The sequence below is a fragment of the Mirounga leonina genome, unplaced genomic scaffold (genome assembly GCF_011800145.1).
Source record: "Mirounga leonina isolate KUSES-001 unplaced genomic scaffold, KU_Mleo_1.0 Mir_353, whole genome shotgun sequence".
NCBI lineage: Eukaryota > Metazoa > Chordata > Mammalia > Carnivora > Phocidae > Mirounga > Mirounga leonina.
Genome location: NW_023270699.1, coordinates 2,240,307 through 2,258,595, shown reverse-complemented (window position 1 = coordinate 2,258,595; position 18,289 = coordinate 2,240,307). Strand labels below are relative to the sequence as shown.

Below are 18,289 nucleotides of genomic sequence, written 5' to 3'. Positions count from 1 at the left end.
CTGCCCCCGGAGTCTCTGTGCACTCTGACCTTGGAGGGGGACGCCCAGGGATCCCTGGGGCTGGGACTGGACAGTGCTCTCAGGGAGCTCACTCAGACCTCTGGTGCCAGCTCTGCAGGGCCACATGGAGGAGACTAGCTGCTCATTCCTGCCAGGCCCCGTCCCTGGTCCCTGGGGCTCTGTGGAGACCGCCTCCATCCAGGAGCAGGAAAATGAAAATGCGGCCCAGCTGGGTATAGCACTTTCCCTACAGCGGGAGGGCACAGCATCCACTGGGTCCCAGCCTGGGGCTCCCCAGAGGTGCTGCCCAGCTCCCCAGGTGGCCTGTGCCAGGAGCTGCTGCCCACGCCCGCTCCTGGGGCTCTTGTGACGGGGGCTGTGCACCCATGGTGTGTGTGCTCGGGCCCCTGCTGCCACCAGGGGTCTGTGCTCACGGCTCCTCCTTGCAGCTCAGGCTGCAACACTGTCGGGTCTAACCAGCTCCTCGCCTCTGCCTTTTTGGTAAGTTCACGTGTGCGCATTGATGTGAAAGTTCACAAAAGGACTCTCCTTCCGAGCGGAGTCTGGAGGCCAGCAGGGGGAGCCCTCAGGCCTGTCCCTCCCCTGCACCTGCAGACCCGGCTGAGGAAGGAAGGTTTCCTCCTCTCCCAGGGGCAGCCCGGTCAGTGAGAGGCCACTCCACTTCCGGCTCCCAGTTTACTCCAATGGACTGTTTTTACAACAACCCCACGCCCCCTTTCCTCTATAAAAGGGCCTCCTCTGCTCTGTTCTCCTGACTTGCCTATGGTTTAAGTTTTCCTGCAGGCTCCTTTTCATGGGCTGCAATTCTCTGCTGTTTTCCAGTGAACACATTCTTGTTGGTAAAACTGTCAGTGTTATTTGTAAGGTTCAAGTGCAGCTGAGCAGCCCCTGGAGGTGCAGACAATTGGGAGGTGGGGGCTCTGCAGGTCCCGGAGCTGTGGCCAGCCTCCTACCTGCTCAAGGCCTGGCAGGAGCAGCGCCTGCCATGGGGCTTGCTAGAGAGGCAGGCTCTTGGCTCCCAGACCGGCTGACTCAGAATGTGTATCTAGCATTACCTTCCTGAAAGTGGAGCGGACTAGCAGGCTAGCATCATCCTCGTGATCCTGTCCCTCCTGCCAGCTCATGTTCTGGACGTGACCCTGAGGGGAGAGATGGATGGACGGGCTGGCCCCCAGGAGCCGTGAGAAGCCAGGATCCCCACGGGAGAATTCCCAGCTGCGGGGAAAGGAGGGAGGATGGCTCTCCTGGGTCCAGAAGAATTGGGTCCGTCTGTAGAGATGGGTCTGGGATGAAGGTTCAGGAATAAAGACCGTGACTGTTCCAAGCTCATCTTCGGTTCCAACTTTTATAATATCCCGTGTTATTCTAGCTCCCCAGGAGGATCTCTGTGCAGAGATTAACCCTAGAAGTCTCAAAAATGCAACAGTTTCGGGCGCCTGGGTGGCTCAGTCGGTTAAGCGACTGCCTTCGGCTCAGGTCATGATCCTGGAGTCCCTGGATCGAGTCCCGCATCGGGCTCCCTGCTCGGCGGGGAGTCTGTTTCTCCCTCTCCCGCTCCTCCCTCTTGTGCTTTCTCTCTCTCTCTCTCACTCTCTCTCTCAAATAAATAAAATCTTAAAAAAAAAAAGGAACAGTTTCAATATCAGTGACAGGGACAGCCTTGCGTTGAACTGCCCAGTGTGTCTGCAGTTCCCCAGTGGCCTCCAACGGGGACCATTTAAATGATCTGGACCAGCTGTTGAGTTTGAAAGTTGATAGGTTAAAGGAGAGTATAATAATTTATGCAGTCGTCTCCCGCGAACTGACTCCTGGGTAACACCTGGAGGTTTTCAGCGGAGGAACCCCAGCTAGTGCCTGAAGGAACCCTCCCGTCCCCCGTCAGCAGTGACTTAGTTCAGGAAGGCCGGCTGCGCATGGGGCAGCGCGCGCCGCCAGCGGAGAGCAGAGCGCGTCGGGGGGGGGGCGGGCGACTTGCGCAGGCGCGGCCCCGCCCACCGGCGCGTTCGCCGGAACTGCGGCCAGGCCGACTGCGCAGGCGCGGAGCCCGCTGGTTCCGCGCGGGGCTCTGTGACCGCGTGACCCTGCGGCCCGCTGTCCCCGCGCAGTCATGGCGGCGGTCAGGGCCCTGGTGGCGTCCAGGCCACTGGCGTCCTCCGCGTTCGCGCCGCTCCATGCGTGCAGCCCACGCGCGCCCCTCCACCGGTCCGCGCCGCGCCCGGGGGCCAGGGTCGCGCTAGTAAGTGGACCCCTGGGGGCGGGGCTGCCGCCGAGGTCGGGCCCCTGCCCTCCCCCAGGCCGGCCCCCTACCACCCTCACCACCCTAACCACCCCGCCCGAGGGCGAGCTCAAGTCACCCGCGCCCCCAGGTCGGGTCCCCGTGCCCCCAGCCCTGCGCCCGGGCTGGTCCGTTCACCCCCAGCCCCACCGCTGCCCAAGGTCAGAGCCTGCTCCCCGCCAACCCTCCGAGGCCAGCGCCCTTCTCCGCCCCCGGCCCCGGCCAGCTGCCCCAGCCGGACCCCCCTTGGCCCCCGCTCCCCTGCAGGTGCTGTCTGGTTGCGGAGTCTACGATGGGACCGAGCTCCACGAGGCCTCCGCGTAAGCCGTGAAGGACCGTTTGCTTTTCCCCAGCCGCTGGGAGACCCTTTGATTAGACGGGCAGAAGCGAGCGAGCGGGGAGCACTGGGGTCACTTGTGTGCCGCTCAGTACCTTCCGCGGCCTTGTCCCCCAGAGATAACCGCTGAGCCCGTCTGGTGCTCTGTTAACGCCCGCCTGCTCACTCTGAAGTCCCGGGCAGGCGTCCACATTCTCATTCGTGGCTCCAGTGTGATTTTAAGGCGCTGAGCCGCCCCGGGCTGTAGACAGGTTTTTCCATGTGGCCTGTCAGTTGTTGCTAAGTCGTTTGTACAGTTTTTGTATTTTATTAAGACAGGTTTGTGTGAGCAGGGGTGGTAGTGTTGTCCTGTCTGGAGTAGGTTGGAGGGCGAGTCAGCGCTTGGTTGGGGAGCATGCCCCTCCCAAGTGCAGGGCTGCAGGGTGCCCAGAGGGGCCCGAGGCCCCTCCCTAGCCTGCAGCTTCCCTCGGGTGCCAGCACGGGCACTGGGCATGCAGCGGACTTTGGAGTGTGCCGAGCTCGTGGGCGGGAGAGGGCCAGGAGAGCTTCCAGATGGGGGCTCGGGGCGGGGGCACGAGAACGCAGAGGCACGGGGTGGCGGGCGGACAGCATGGGCACGGACCACGTGTGGAGAGCCCTGCAGGTTACGAGGAGCAAAGCCTGAGTGCCAGGGTGGTGCTGGTCCTACCCGCTCATGCCCCTCACGCCGCCGCCTCTGAAGGGGGACGGTGAGAGCCCCGGCTCTAGAACAGATGTGGACGTGTGCCTGGCACAGAGCAGCCCTTGGGGAGACCTGCACATCTCTCCCCCGGCCCTCTGGCTGTGACGGGAAAGGTGGGACAGAGCAGGACTTGAACCTCCTGTCCTGACCAAAGCCCGACTCAGATCCTCCAGCCCTGCACTGATTGGCCTATGGGAAGAAGAGCACCACGAAGCAGCCTGGGAACTTAGACGTCCAGGCTGTGACCAGTCAAGTCACCTGTTCCCTGCACCCCAGTTTGTAAAGGGAGCTTGGGGACCAGCTGGGCTCTGCAGGCTAGTTCAGTGACAGCGAATCTGGATTGTGGATGTTTGGGTCACTGGCAAGCCAACCGCAGCTTTCTGTAAAGCTGATGTGATGGTAACGTACCTAAGGGGTGGATGGGGGGCACTCTGCAGAAGTCCTGCTCACAGAAGCGAGGTGGTAGCGCCGGGTTGGGTAGGTCTCAGCCTGTCTGATTTTCTTCCGTGCAGGGTGCTGGTTCACCTGAGTCGTGGCGGGGCCGAGGTCCAGATCTTTGCTCCTGACATCCCTCAGATGCACGTGGTTGACCACGCCAAGGGGCAGCCTTCTGAGAGCGAAACCAGGTTGGGTCCTGCCCCTCTCGCCCTGGAGTGTGGACCAGTGCCTGCTAGAAGCTCCCTGAGAACCTGTGTGCTTGGTTGCGTTGTCCTGACTGCGGATCTGGCTGCATTCCGGGCTGTTCTGATGTTCTTGTTGCCTTCTAATGCCTACCACAAGTCGTCCTGCCTGTGTTTCGTGACCACCTGCTGGGCGGCTCGGCTGGGACTGCTGCCTCCTGCCCCTGCTTGGGCCCCGATCTCTCTGGGTCTCTCTGAGCGTTTCTCTCCCTGAGGCACATGCAGTCTTGGCACACTCTCGCCCCTCCCGTCTTGCTCCGGCCGCAGGGTCCAGCCAGGGAGAGCTCTGTCTCCTGGGAGCTGCAGGGCCTCCGCTGGCCCGGGCTTTGTCTTCCTGCCCGGGCCCCGGGCCACGCAGCCTGGACGAGGTAGTGCCAGCTGTGGTTGACCCCGGGTTGCCTCCCTCCCCCCGTGCGGTACCTGGACCTTCCCACCCCCGTCCTGTCTTTCGTCAGTGCCCAGGACTAAGTGCTGCAGATGCTGCGAGGGGCTAGACCGTCTTTCCTGGGCCCCGACCTTCAGCGCACGTGCCCGTGCCTTCCCTGGGGCGGAGGACGTGTGTTCTGCTCGTGCGGTGGCCTCCGTGCGCCCCGCTCTGCTCTCTGCACGCTGACGCGGTCCTCAGGCCTCTCTGTGTCCTCTCCCAGGAACGTCCTGACGGAGTCCGCGAGGATCGCGCGCGGGAAGATCACCGACCTGGCCAGGCTCAGCGCAGCCAATCATGATGCTGCCATTTTCCCCGGAGGCTTCGGAGCTGCCAAAAACTTGTGCGTGCTGGAGCTCTGGGGTCTCTGCTTTTCACCTGTAGCGGGAGACGGGGACGGGGGCCTGGGGTCCCAGAGGCTGCACGGAGCTGCGCTGTGACAGGACACCGCTGTGGGATGGGGCTCAGGTGGAACTTAAGCAAGACCTGGATTTTTGTCTCACTTCTTGCTGAGTGCTCTCGGTACCGGCCACTCTTGGGGGGCCGTGGGCTTCCACTCATCTCACCGCTGTGCTGGCGGTCTTGTCACATCAGGACCCGCGTGTCCGCACGTGTTTCTCGCGGACACTGCCTCTTCGTGGGCCTTGCAGCAGGGAAACCGCTTTTCTGGTGGGCCGTGTGGAGGCTGGGCCCGACCGGAGGAAGGGAGTCCTTCCTTGTTTTGTTCTCTGGGTCGTTGCCATGGTAGCTGGACCTCAAGCTGTCACCCCACCGGCGTGACGTCCTTTGGGTTTCAGGTCCTCTTTCTGTTCTCATTTCTCTGCCTCTTGTTTCTGCCCCCCTCATAGAAATCATCTGCGCGGGCCTCACCAGCCCGGCACATCCTTTCCGAGGCGGCTTCACCGTAGCTGGCTTGGGAAGACAGGAAGCAGCTGTGCCCCACGCTTTGGGGTTCAGACGTGGACCCTAGTGGAGTAACAGCCTGGACTGGGTGGGTTTCGATGGAAACCCAGCAGATCAGCAGATTGGGCTCCAAGTGGAGCGTTTTCCTTTTTCTCGGATGAGCCCGCTGCTCTGGCCCATGCCCAGGGGCCCCTGACGGAGTGGCTGGCTGCGAGCTCAGGCAGCCAGCCCCAGCCCTCCGCCTCCCTGCTCCCGCCCCTCCCCTCCCAGATCAAGTGGGTGCCGGGTGCCGCCTGCACCCTCACCGCACAGCCTCGGCCAGCGCGTACCCCTTGGGTTTCCTTGCTGTGCTGTCTGGGTGTCCTCGAAGGTCTCTGCTCACCACTGCCTCCTGGGATGGGCTCCTGTTCTCCCTCTTCTCCTCCCCGCTCTCGAGTTCTCTGTGAGCATCGTGGGAACTGGCCAGGCCCTCTTTCCAGCTGCTCCTTCGTGGAGTCTCCCCTCCTGCCCCGGCACCCCTCTCTCACCTCCCAGGAGTTTCGTCTGTATCTGGACCATGGACGTTCGCCCTTACTGGCCTGTGTGGCCAGCTGCCTGCCCAAGACTCGCAGCAGAATGTCCCTTCGATGGTCAGAGCTGCTTCCCCTAACCTGGACCGTCGTCCGTCAACTCTGCCTCCCTGTGGACTCCTTGTGTGTCGGGCGTGGGGTGGGGCAGGGTTTGAGCCAGACGCCTTGGACCCTTGTGCTCACTGCCCCCCACCCCCGTTTGGGTTAGTTGATGGGTGCTGTTCCCCTGCAACAGCGTCCTGGCTGGCTGTGTCTGGGTGCCCTGCACCCAGAAGTGGGGCAGGGCAGGCTCCCTAACGTGTTCTGACACCTCGTGGCTCCCCTCGGCCTGCGGACATCTGAACGGCTTTGTCCAGATCCCAACCCCATGTCCCCAGGCCCTGGAAGCGGTTCCCATACTCCTTCATCCTGCTGGGAGCCCTGCCTTCCCCTCACGTCCACTTTGTCTTGCAAGAACCAGCCTGTCGGGCGAGCTTCCCTTGTCACTGCCTCCTTCCCGCGCCCCTTGGCAGCGGATGGCAGAGAATGGCCTCTGTTGGCTGGGCTCGATGCTGCCAGGACCAGGCTCTCTTCCTCGGGAAGATAAGCCTTGTCTCTGACCGTGAGCACTTACTTCCCCTGGGGGGAGGGCACTTCAGGGATCTGCTGGGCTGTGTCCGTGGCACAGATGACCACCCACGCGCGGTTGGCGTGGAAGCACAGCTAGGAGGGGTGCCGGGTTGTTGGCGGGTCTTTGCATTTGAGGGAGTGGTCGCCTTGGTGATCAGCGCTCGTTTCTGTGAGCTCAGTCTTCCTTGGGGGAAGCTGTGGCTTATGGTCGCTTGCCCCGTTCCTCCCGACCTTTCCAGAAGACAGGCCGGCTCGCTGTGATTGGTCTCCTTAGCCGAGGCTACTGTGGCTATTGGTCGTGCCGTGTGCACACAGCAAGGGACGGCAGGCGAGTTCGCTGGGGACAAGCTCCCAGTGGGAACTCGCTCTCTCCTGTCTGGGGCCTCAGGCTTGTCCCTGCACTGTTTCCCCCTTTCACATGTGCTTCCCAAGAGATTCCCGTGTGGTTGTATTAAATATCTAGCCAGGGCGTCTGACTGGTGCAGTTGGTTGAGTGTCCATCTCTTGATTTCAGCTCAGGTTGTGATCTCAGGGTCGTGAGATGGAGCTCCACGTCGGGCTCCGTGCTCACTGGGAGTCTGCTTGAGATTCTCTCTCTCCCTCTCCCTCTGTCCCTCCCCTCTGTGCGCGTTCTTGCTCTTGTGAGATAAATCTTTTTTTTAAAAAAAGAGAAGTCTAACCAGATGGAGGCCCGTTAAGCTTATCGTTCTGTATTTTGTGTTTTTCACAAATGGTGTGGCTTGTTGGTGGCCCATTAACCACCTCACGGCTGCACACGCAGATCCCGTTGGGTAGACGACCCAGCTCTGATGGACAGTGGTGGTTTCCAGTTCTCACTTTTGGCCTGACAGCTTTTGGGGGATATAGTTGACTTGCATCGAGAGGGTTTGGCCGTGCGGCACACCCTGAGACCGCCGCAGGTTGGCAGAGTTGCGTGGTGCCCACGTGTCTCCCAGGCCTTTGCCCGCGACACTGCAGTAGTCGGCCCAGGACGGAGGCGTCCACACGTGCCCAGAGCAGAGGGCCAGAGCGGGGCTCTGCATAAAGCGTGTGTACTTTGGGGTTGCCTCCCAGGGAGGTGCCGGCGCGTAGCCGGTGGGAGGGGAGGCCGTCCAGACCGCTGAGCTGTCCTCGCTGTGCTGAGGGAAGCGGTGTCTCTAACTGCATCATTTCCTCCTCCGTGGATTACCTGTCACGGCTTTTAGGCCCGTGGCGTGTCTTGCTGTCCCTTAGCTTATGGAGCAGACCTCTGATGACCCCTTGGGTGTGGCCCACTGCCCGCACACCTGCCGGCTTTGGTTCGCTCGGGGATCGGCTTCCCCACCTCCCCTCTCCGCGGCCCCTTTCTCTGCTGTGCTTGCTTCTTTCTGTTTTAAAAAGTAGAAAAAATTGTATATATAATTAAGTGAAAAACCACGCACATGCACAGTAACTGCAGGTCTCAGGTGCCGGGGAGTTAGCGGAGCGATGGGTGCGTGTCCAGGGTGGGGTTGGAGGCTCCCCGGGCACATAGACCCCCAGCTGTGAGATCTGAGGACGCCTCTTCTCGTGGTAGGAGCACGTTCGCCGTCGACGGGAAAGACTGCAAAGTCCATGAGGACGTGGAGCGGGTCCTGAAGGAGTTCCACAAGGCCGGCAAGCCCATTGGGTATGTTGGGGCGGGGGGGGCCGCGTGGGCTCAAGGCTGTTTTCACTTGGGCTTCACGCGCCATCACAGGTGCCTCCGGCTTGGAAAACTCTGTGTGGTCACGGCAATTTGTCCTGGTGACTTAAGAGGAAGGAGAGCTTCCAGAAGGCTCCCCGGTCAGTCCTCCCCTGACCCCAGCCTTTTCCAGCACCCCTTCCCCTCGCCTGGCGTCTGCCTGCCCGTCCTCGCTCGGGCTGGGCTGGTGCCCGGTGGCCCTCAGGCCGTTGCCGCTGCCCTCCGAGGGCGGCGAGCCCGCTGTGCGCCCAGACTCAGCGGCACGGCCTCCACTCACCAGGCCCGAGCTCGTCACCCGCGGCCTGCACCGACCTCCCAGCGGTTGTCCCCGCTCCCGCGCTAACGCGTGGGTTGCTCGTCCACGTGAATGCACTGCGGCGTGCAGATGGCTCGGCTTGGGCCTGCTGGTTCGAGAAGCCCCCTCGGGAGCTCTGCTCTGCTCCACGCACCGGAGACAGTGGGGTGCGGACGTGGGAGCACGCCAGCCTCCTGACGGCTGTGTGAGCAGGGTCGTGTTAGGACGGTCCCTGCGAAGGTCACTCACCAGCGCTCGTGCGCAGTCACTGTGCGGGAGCCCCCTCCTCGCGGAAGGCGCCGGCCTCGGCCCCACGGCCTGGGAGCACGTCTGCTCGGAAGACGCCGTGCTGCCCGGGGAGCGGTCACGGCGCTGCCACCGGCCTCCCCTCGCCGGACGCTGGCCCTGGAGCAGCACCCATTATGTGGGCGGGCGTCAAGGAGGACCCGGTGTCGGAAGCACAGGTGGGAGCGAGGGGTCTGGTGACTGCTGCCTTGCTCGTGTGTCCCCTGAGCTCGGGCCTCCCCGTCTGCGGCCCGAGAGCAGGGCCGATGGCCGCGGCGCCGTTCGCGTGCGTCCCGTGCCGGCTGCCAGGTGTCTGCGGGCTTGTGATGTGGGGCACTTCAGAGACGCCGGGTCCGATCACTTTTTACCTACTTGGCGGAGGGAGGTTTGCTCCCACGGGTTTCCAAGCATGTTGTTTTGGGTGTTGTGAAGTTTGAAAAAGGATGTGTGTCCTGACATTGTTTTCTCACGGCTCGTGGAGCAGCGTGGCCGCAGAGCCGTTCCGGCGGGCGCGGGAGAAGCAGGCAGGCGTGCTGGAGATGAGCCGGGGCAGCGGGCTGCTGGCAGCGTGCGTGCGACTGGGGGAGGGCAGGGCGGCCCGGCTGCAGCCGTGTGCCCAGCACGTACCGCCTGCCGCGGGCGGGGCCCCGGCGCAGGGTCTGATGCTGCCAGTCAGCAGGGCCTGCTGGCGGGAGCAGAGCCTCGTAGGAGCCCCGAGGGCAAGCGCCGGCCACACGGCCCCGCACGCACGCCCAGGAGCGAACCGCGAGGCTCAGGCGCCTTGGGAATGGCCCGTGTGGGTGTCGTGGGGCTTGGTGCTCTCCTGGGAGGGGGCCCTTCGCTCCTGTGGTGCCCGGCACACCCACGGGTCCCATGAGACCACTCTTGCACTCTCTCCAGAGAAGTCCGTGCCCTGGGGTTAGCTCTTGCTGTGTGGAAAGCCACCCCGAAACTCGGGCCTAAGTGCCCTGTTGCCATCCGAGCCCTTCTCTGCGCACAGCACGGTGGGTGGCCCGGTGCCCGCTGGCCCCCTGCTCCGTGGCCAGGCCTGACCCCCGGGCGCCCAGAGCCTGCAGCACATGCGGGGAGTGAGCTGAGGCCCACTCCTCACTCCGTGGGCTCGGCGGCTACCGTCTGTGCTCATCCTCAAGGTCAATTCCGTTCCTTCAGTATTCCCTGCTGCGCCCCGGGCCCGGCGGCCACCCGTGCTCCCCTGAGCCGACCCCCGTGCCGACCCTGTCCCTCGCTTTCCAGCCTGTGCTGCATTGCTCCCGTCCTGGCGGCCAGAGTGCTCCGTGGGGTCGAGGTCACCGTGGGCCACGAGCAGGAAGAAGGCGGCAAGTGGCCCTACGCAGGGACTGCGGAAGCCATCAAGGCCCTGGGCGCCAAGCACTGTGCGAAGGGAGTGACCATATCCTTTCCGGCAGCCAGCGTGGCAGTGGCGTGTGGTGCTGGGGACCCCTCCTCTGACCCTTGGCGACTGCCCGGGCAGGCAGCCTCTTGAACTAGGACTGCGCTGTGGGGGGCCTCTGCGAGCAGGTGTGTGACGGGCCTGGCACCCAGTGCCATGACGCCCCGGTCCCCAGGCCGTTTCCAAGTTGGCCCCGGGGACGCTTGCTGTGTGTAGCACACCCCAGGCCTGGAGCTCTGCTGGGCTGCCTGGTCCGGCGAGTGGACGGCTTCAGGCTCGATGGGGAGGAGTTTCTGGCGGGAGGGGAGGAGCACGCGCCCCAGGGTGGGGGGAAGCTACAGAGGGAAGAAGTACGGGGCGGGGGTGGCTAGGCTGGAAGCCCTGGGCGGTGTGGTGGGTAGCCATCCCCAGTGGCCTTGTTGGCCCCTGATCGTCCTGCAGGTGCCCAAGTGCCGTGCGCTCAGAGCCTCGGGCCACCGGCTGACCACGTTCTGGGTCCACAGCTGGACCCAGACTCTCCACGTGGGCCAGAGGTGAGGCGCGGAGGGTGCGGGAGACAACACCAGGACCCTCTGGGTGTCTGTCTCGAAGGTGCCTTTCTCTTCTCGTGCACAGTTTCGGGCGAAGGGTTCCCTCTCCCTCCTGCGCGGAGTGGCCGGCAGGGCCAGGCCTGTCATTGTCTGGGGTCTGGGTGACCAGGACAGGAGCGCAGCTTGTGTAGAGGGGGGTCCCGGGTTGGGTTGCCCCTTGCCGTGGACGAGCGCTCTGGTTTAGTTTCTTGATCGGAAGAACAGAGCTGCTTTCGCCCACTCCAGGGTTGCTGTGGGGCCCAGGCTGGCGCTCGTGTGCGTGCAGCCCAGGTCTGTGGGTGCGTCTGGGTCCCGTGGGCTGGGCTGCCCTGAGGCATCCTGTGAAGCCAGCACTCTGCTGGCTGAGGTTGGGAGGACTGCATCCCCCAGTCCCGAGTGCAGGTGGTACGGAACGGGGCCCCGTGGGCAGAGACTGCAGCGGGAGGAAGCCCCGCCGCGAGCCGCCTTGAGAAGGGGGGCGGGGGCAGGGGCCGCAGTGGACGCTTCGCGCCTGCACTCCTCTAGTCCTTGCTGGGTGACGTTTTCCCATAACTTCCGTGCACGAAGCTCACGTGGACCAGAAAAACAAGGTGGTCACGACCCCGGCCTTCATGTGCGAGACGGAGCTTCACCACATCCACGACGGGATCGGGGCCATGGTGAAGAAGGTGCTGGAACTCTGTGGAAAGTGACCGTGCCGCGAGCCCTGCGGCCTCCACCAGGGGGAGCTGGTGGCCTGTTTTCCCCGTGGCTTCGCTTTTCCTTCTATAGGTATCTTCTGCCCGAGGAGGCGTCCTTGGGGCCAGGGATGGGTCGGTGTGCAGCATTCCGTTCACACCGCGGAGGCTGGACCCTTTCTGTGGCCTGAGATCGAAGTGGGACCTGCTCTTTCAGAGAGAGAATTGGGAGACACGTCTCCCCACTGCCTCACGTTTGGCTGGCCTTAGGATACGTGGTGTTTGGGAGGAAAGAATTTTTTTGAGTTTACGAATCTAGTAGTTAGGAAATTGAATTATCGTACTCATTGGTAATTGAAAGTTCTCTGGTCTGGAGTAAATATGTACTAAAACGGGAAGGGGGTTGCATTGAGGCCGGGGAGAATAAAGTGCTTTCCAGACGGACACTCTGCCGGCGTCTGAAGCTGGTGTGTGAGGCGCGTGAGTGAGGTTTCTTGCTTTCCGGGAAGGAAGGACGCTGTGGACGCTCAGCCTGTGTGGTCAGCCTGCTGGGAAGGGGCTGTCGGGTTGGTCCCAGGCCACGAGCAACAGCCGATGGGAGCTGATAAAGCAGCAGCACCGGCTGGTGGCCCGCGCCGTGGGTGTGCTTCTGTGTGGGGAGAGAGACGTCTCGGGCCGCGGCCTGAGTGTGGCGTGGGCTTCATCCGCTGTAGCACGTTCCCCTCCAGCCCGTGTCCTGTGCCCCTGGGGACGTCCCCACACGCAGCTGCCGGGGTCCACGTAGTGGGCCGTTTAGTTTGGGCCTGGGGACGGGGCACAGAGGCCCAGGCCCCCCACCCCTGCTGCTGTGAGGGGTAAGTGATGATGAGCCTCCTGGTTTTCGGGCCTGTGGGCGGGGCAGTAACGCCTGATGCCGTGCCGCCCGGCCCCCTGGCCCACCTGCCGTCTGGGTCAGCTGGCCTCGACATGTCTGACCTCCCACGGGAACTCTGTTCTCTGGGGGCCTGCCTATCCCCCCCTGCAGCAGGAGCCCCCTCGGCCCACCTGCGGACGCCAGGATCGCCCTTGCTCTGGGCAGCCTCCCAGGGCCCGCCGGAGGTCAGGTCACTGAGGATAACTGTCTCCTTCCTACGAAACTTGTCTGTCGAAACCCTTTGTGTGTGTGTGCGCGCGTAGGGAAGAGCGCCTGGGCCCCAGGCGTGCAGCTCGGGGAGGCATCACAGCAAGCACAGCTGAGACCAGAGAGCAGAGGGTCTTCCCGCCCCTACCAGGCCCGAGCGCTCTCGGCTCCGGGCACGGGGAGCCCTTGCTGTGTGGCTTTCCTCTGTGCACGAGTTCTCCCCAGTGGGTCTCTCCAAGGGCTTTCCCATGTCACGCGAGCACTGCCTTCGAGAACGTTCTTGTACGTGCTGGGGTGTGTTTCCGGGCACGTCGGGTGTTACGTCCCAGTGTGGGCTTCTGGGCTGTAGGGTGTTCGAGCTTGGCTTTCGTGAACAAGGGGCTGCAGTGCGCGAGCTCCCCAGCCACCCCCGGCCACTGGGGCGCTTGGGCCTGGCGGGTCTTCCGCGTGTCCTGAGGGCCACCCCGCAGGTGTGGATGGTGTGGCCCTGGGTTTTCCCTGGTGGCTCCCTGATGTCTGCTGTCTCCGATCACCTTTTTGTCGATTTTTTCTGCCTTTTGGCGGTCTGCTTTGCTGAAGCACGTGCTCGGGTTCTTACTCGTTATTGGAGCTACGTGTGCGCTTCTGGTTACGTGTCCTCTGTCAGGTACGTGGGTCATGCGTGTTTTCTTCCGTTGGCCTTTCTTCTTCAAGGGGGCCTCGATGAGCACATCCTCCTGGCTTTTGTGTAGGCCCGTCCATGGCCCTTTCTGGTGTGTGGTGTTCTGTCGAAGATAACTTTCCTTCCGGGTCAGGGAGGCCTTCCCCGTGTTCTCTGTTGTCTGCCCTCCACCTTCACGTCACTAGTTCATCTGGAAGCTGCGGTGATGAACCCATCTGCCCTGCAGTTTGATTTCTTCTGGAAACGCCAGGGGACGTGCCCCTGGAGCAGAGCGGCGGTGTTCAGCGGCCCAGGAGCTGTCCCCGTGTGGCCGTGCGCCCTCGGGAAGCGGGCCCTGGGCAAGGGCAACCACTGGCACCGCCCAGAGCCTGCACCCGCCCCCGCTCTCTCAGGGGTCTCCGCAGGGGCACGGGTGATCTCAGGCGCTGTGGGGCGCAGAGCACCTGACGGCAGAGCTGCGCTGGGGAAATGGCAGGCTGACTGGGTCCCCCCTCTTGCTGCGCTTCCCGGGAAGGGTGGGTGAGCAGAGAGGGAAGGGGGGGACGCAAGGACAAGTCCCACAGGAATGCTCGGTGATGGGGTGGGTTCGCGCCGTTCTGTGTGCGGGCCGTCGTCGTCCATCCTGTAGCTTTTCAAGAAGATGAAGTGTCTGATCGCCCAGTTTGGAAGGGTGATGTGCCTGGTGTCCGTGACAAGACCGTGGACAGAGGTCCCTGGAAACTTGTTGACACGGAGGCTGGGCCGAGGAGCATGCTTCTGTCCTCTGAAAGAGATCGTAGAGAATTAGTATAATTTCTTCCTTACATATTTGGTAGAATTCACCAGTGAACCCATCTGGGCCTGGTATTTTCTGTTCTGAAAGGTTATTAATTATTGACTCAATTTTTCTTTAATAGATATAGGCCTCTTCATGTGTCTTTTAAGGAACAGGTCCATTTCAGCCAAGTTACCAAATACATGGACATCGAGTTGTTCATAGTATTTGTTTATTATCCTTTCACTGTCTATGGATCTGTACTGGTTTTTCTCAGAGTCAACTTTTGGTCTCATTGATTTTTTTTTTTTTATTTCATTGATTTTTGCTCTGATTTTTATTATATGTTATTTTTGTTTGCTTGCTTTGGATTTATAGTATGTTTTCCTTTTCCAGATTTTCTAAGGTTATACATTTAGATCTTTTTTCTTTTCTAACATATGCATCTGATGCTGTAAATTTCCCTCTGAGCACTGCTTTTGCTGCATCTCACACATTTTGATTAAGTTGTATTTTGATTTTCATTTAGTTCCAAATATTTTTAAATTTCTCCTGAGACTTCTTCTTTGATCCGTGTGTTATTTAGGAGTGTGTTGTTTAATCTCCAACTATTTAGGGATTTTCCAATCACCTTTCAGTTACTGGTTTCATTCTCCTGTGGTCTGAGAGCAGACGTTGTGTGGTTTCTATTCCTTTAAATTTGTTGAGGTTTGTTTATGGCCCAGAACATGGTCTGTCTTGGTGAGTGCCCCCCGTGAGCTTGGGAGGCATTGTATCCTGTTGTTGGATGAAGTGGTCTGTGGATTCGCGTTACATCCCGTTGGTGGATGGTGGTGTTGAGTTGGATTGTGTCCTTCCTGATTTCCTGCCTCCTGGATCTGTCCTTTCCTGAGACCGCTGTGGAAGCCCTTGGCTGTAATGGTGGGTTCATCTGTTTCTCCTTGCAGTTCTGTCACCCTTTGCCTCACGTAATTGATGCTCTGTTGTTAGGTGCTTATGTGTTAAGGATTGTTACTTCTTCTTGAAGGATTGACCCTCTTGTTATTATGTAATACCGTTCTTTATCCCTGGTAACTTCCTTTGTTCTGAAGTTGCTGTGTCTGAAATTAATAAAGCAACTCCCACTTTTGATGAGCGTTAACATGGCGTATCTTCCTTTATCCACTTACTTTTAAGCTAAATGTGCCTGTATTTAAAGTGGGCTTCTCGTAGACTACATACAGTTGAGCTGTGTCTTTGATCCACTCTGATGGGCAGTCTTTCCATAGGTGCGTTTGGACCATTGACGGTCACAGTGATGACTGATACCGTTGGACTAATGTCGACCACACCCGTGACTCTTCTCTATTTGTTGCCTTTGGTCTTTGTCCTGTTTTTGTCTTCCCCTCTTTTTCTGCCTTGCATGGTTTTAATTGAGCATTTTATATGGTTCCGTTTTCTCTCCTTTTGTAGCGAATCAGCTAAACTACTTTTTCACTGGTTTTCCTTGCTGCCCTACAGCTTGCAGTACGTTTACAACTAATCCACTTCTTTCAGATAATACCGTGTCAGCTCCCAGGTGTTAGGAGTGCCTTCTGGTCACGTGGTCATCCTGATTCCTAGCCCCCCATGCCTCGTGTCCCTGCTGCCACGCACTTCCTTACCTGCAAGTCATGATCATTGACTGACGTCGTGCCTGTTATTTTGAATGAACTGCTGATAGATCAAGTAAGAATAAGAAAAGCAAGTTGTTACTTTTTCTTCACTTCTCCTTTCTTTATGTGAATCTGAGTTTCTGGCCCACGTTACTTCTCTGAGAAGAACTTCTTTTAAGCTTTCTTGCAAGGCAGGTCTGCTGGCCAGTTCCCTCAGTTTTAGTTTGAGAAAGTCTTTGTTTCTCCTTCACTTTTGAAAGACAATTTCACAGGGTGGAGAAATCTAGGTTGGTGGGTTTTTTTCCTCTCAGCACTTTTAAGTATTCACCCGGCTGTCTTCCCGCTCACATGGTGTCTCAGGAGACATTGGAAGTCATTCTTTGCTCCTCGATAAGGTGTTTTTTTCCTCCAACTTCTTTCAAGACTTTATCTTGCTCTTCTGTGGTGTGAATGTGATAGGCCTAGCTGTAGATCTTCGGCGTATCGCCTTTAACTGCTCTATGCCGAGGGCTGTTTGGACTGATCGGTCCAGCAGCCCCGCGGTGTGCTCTCTCTGCCGCACCCCTGCAGGGAGGTTGTGTGGCTGGATGTTCTCACTGGTTCTCGTCGGATCTGGAAGTGCTCCCTGGCGCCTGCCGCTTCCTCTGTGTGAGAAAGGAGTGGGCGGGCGCCGAGGGAGGACGCGCTGGCCTGGGACCGGCGCTGCAGCTGTGGGAGGCGGTGCTCCCGAGACCAGGGGCAGGAGCGCCGGAGGTCCCGCCCCCAGAAGCTGGCTGGGGTGTCCGAGCTGCAGCGGTGATCACGGGGCACGAACAGCCCAGGTGGTGGACTCACAGAACCGTGAACAAATAAAATGATGTTTTAAGCCCCGAAGTTTTGGGGTAGTTTGTTACTCAGAAGAGGCAACTGATAGACCCCTGCCCAGGCTGGGCGGGAGGCCTGTCCAGCAGGCTGCCTGCGTCACGGGGTCTGTGCCTCTGGCTGAGCCCCACGGGGCTGGGTGGGACCGTTCCCGCTCATCTCGGGGCCGAGCCCCCTGCCCGGGGCCTGGTGTGACGTAAGCCCCGAGTGGGCACCTGTGGACGGCACGAGTAAATTCACGCCAGCACTTGGGCAGCTGCCCCCAATGAGCCTTTCCTCATTAGTCTGCCCGGCACCGGGGGCTGGGATCTGGAAGGGGGTCTGGGGAAAGCCGGCCGGTCTCACAGGCACCTGCAGCTCCAGGTGGGTGGAGGCAGGACGTGGCTGGGGTGCGGGAGAGGCCAGTGCTCGGCAGTGCACTGCGGGACGGGTGGGCTACAGCTCCCGGAGAGCGTCAGACCTGCCCAGGTCGGGCTGGGCCTGCCCCCCTCCCCCGCAGGCTCGGGGCACGGAGTGCTGCTGGGGGCCCCGCGGCCGGGTGGCCATCGGGGCTGCGTGGCGCAGGGGTCCCCCTGCTGCAGCTCCGAGCCAGGCTGCTGTCTTGTCAGCCTTTCTTCTTAAACGTTCTTTTTTTTTACTGTGGTAAAATGTACACAACATGAAGTTTATCATTCTAGCCTTTTTAAAACGTACCTTCCGTGGGTAGGTACATCCACACCGCTGGCAGCAGTCCCCACCGCCCGCCTCCAGGGCCCACGTCATCTTCCCAAGCCGGATTCGGTCCCGGGAAAGCGCTGACTCCCCACCGCCGCCCCAGCCCCTGGCGCCCCCGCCCACTCTGCGTCTGAGTCTGCTGCCCTGGCACCTCGTAGGAGGGTGTTTGGTGACCGGCCGACGTCCCTGAGTGCGATGTCCTCAGGGTTCACCCACGTTGTCGCAGGTGTCTGACCGTCCTTCCTCGGATCGGCTGGATAACGTTCAGCATTTGGTTTGTCCGGTTGTTGGGGCAGGTGATGGCCCCCGGCTGGCCTCACCGTAGGCTTTGTGCGCCATGCTGCTGTGAACGCGCGTGTCCAGATGCCAGGTGGCTGCCCGGTTCTTTGGGGGATGGGCCCAGAGGTGGGATTCCTGCACCGCACGGTGGTTCCATGTGTGATTTATTGAGGTACCCCACACTGTCGTGCACAGCGGCCGCCCCACTTTGCACCTCCTTGTCCCGTCCCGATAATCGCCAGCGTAGTGCGTGCGGGGTGGTCCTGGGGGCTTCTTGCCGGGCCTTGACTACAGTGCTCCCCAAGGAGCCGCTCTTGACCTCGTGCGTCACTTCTCAGTGGATGTGCTCTCCCCGCCCATGAGCTCTGCTGGACACCAAGTGACCCGGAGCCCCAGCTGTGACCCTGTGTGTATCATTCATCTCTTTGCTGAGCAGCTGCTGAATGTGGGGTCCTCCAGGCCGGCAAAGACTCCTTCAGAGTCACACTCACATCTGAGCTCACCCCGGCTGTAAGCGTCCAGGGAGCGTGCACGGCTGGGGCTGCAGATGCAGGGGCGGCCATGGGACTTGTGGGGGAGGTGTCTGTGCGGGGCTTCAGGGGGTCCCAGATAAAAGCCAAAACCATCGTCCAAGAGAAAAACAGAGGTTTTTGGTGGGGAGGAAACACCCTAGGTGTTCATGTGCTTGGGGTCCACCCATGTGTGCAGGGGGCCTTTCTAGAACAGGCGTCCCCAACGAGGCAGGCCCGGCTCCCCCAGATGCCTGTCCCGGTGGCCGTGGGGCTCCA

The 18,289-nt window shown here is 60.7% G+C and overlaps 1 protein-coding gene across 2 annotated transcripts; it reads left to right on the top strand.

The window, feature by feature from the left end:
* Positions 1 to 2,059: 2,059 nt before the first annotated feature.
* GATD3A (glutamine amidotransferase like class 1 domain containing 3A) lies at positions 2,060 to 11,924 on the top strand. Of its 2 annotated transcripts, XM_035030072.1 has the most exons (7): positions 2,060 to 2,257; positions 2,564 to 2,616; positions 3,867 to 3,980; positions 4,682 to 4,801; positions 8,095 to 8,187; positions 10,076 to 10,232; positions 11,365 to 11,924. In XM_035030072.1, exons 1-7 carry the CDS (start codon positions 2,129 to 2,131, stop codon positions 11,491 to 11,493), a joined length of 795 nt encoding a protein of 264 aa, XP_034885963.1. In that variant the 5' UTR covers positions 2,060 to 2,128; the 3' UTR covers positions 11,494 to 11,924. The 2 variants fall into 2 exon arrangements, with proteins under 2 accessions (XP_034885963.1, XP_034885964.1); XM_035030073.1 differs by lacking the exon at positions 4,682 to 4,801.
* Positions 11,925 to 18,289: the final 6,365 nt, after the last annotated feature.

Coding starts and splice junctions, on each gene's coding strand:
- GATD3A (XM_035030072.1), top strand. CDS start 2,129: ATGGCGGCGGTCAGGGCCCTGGTGGCGTCCAGGCCACTGGCGTCCTCC. Junction 2,617..3,866: donor GAGCTCCACGAGGCCTCCGC/GTAAGCCGTGAA, acceptor TCTTCCGTGCAG/GGTGCTGGTTCACCTGAGTC. Junction 3,981..4,681: donor CCTTCTGAGAGCGAAACCAG/GTTGGGTCCTGC, acceptor GTCCTCTCCCAG/GAACGTCCTGACGGAGTCCG.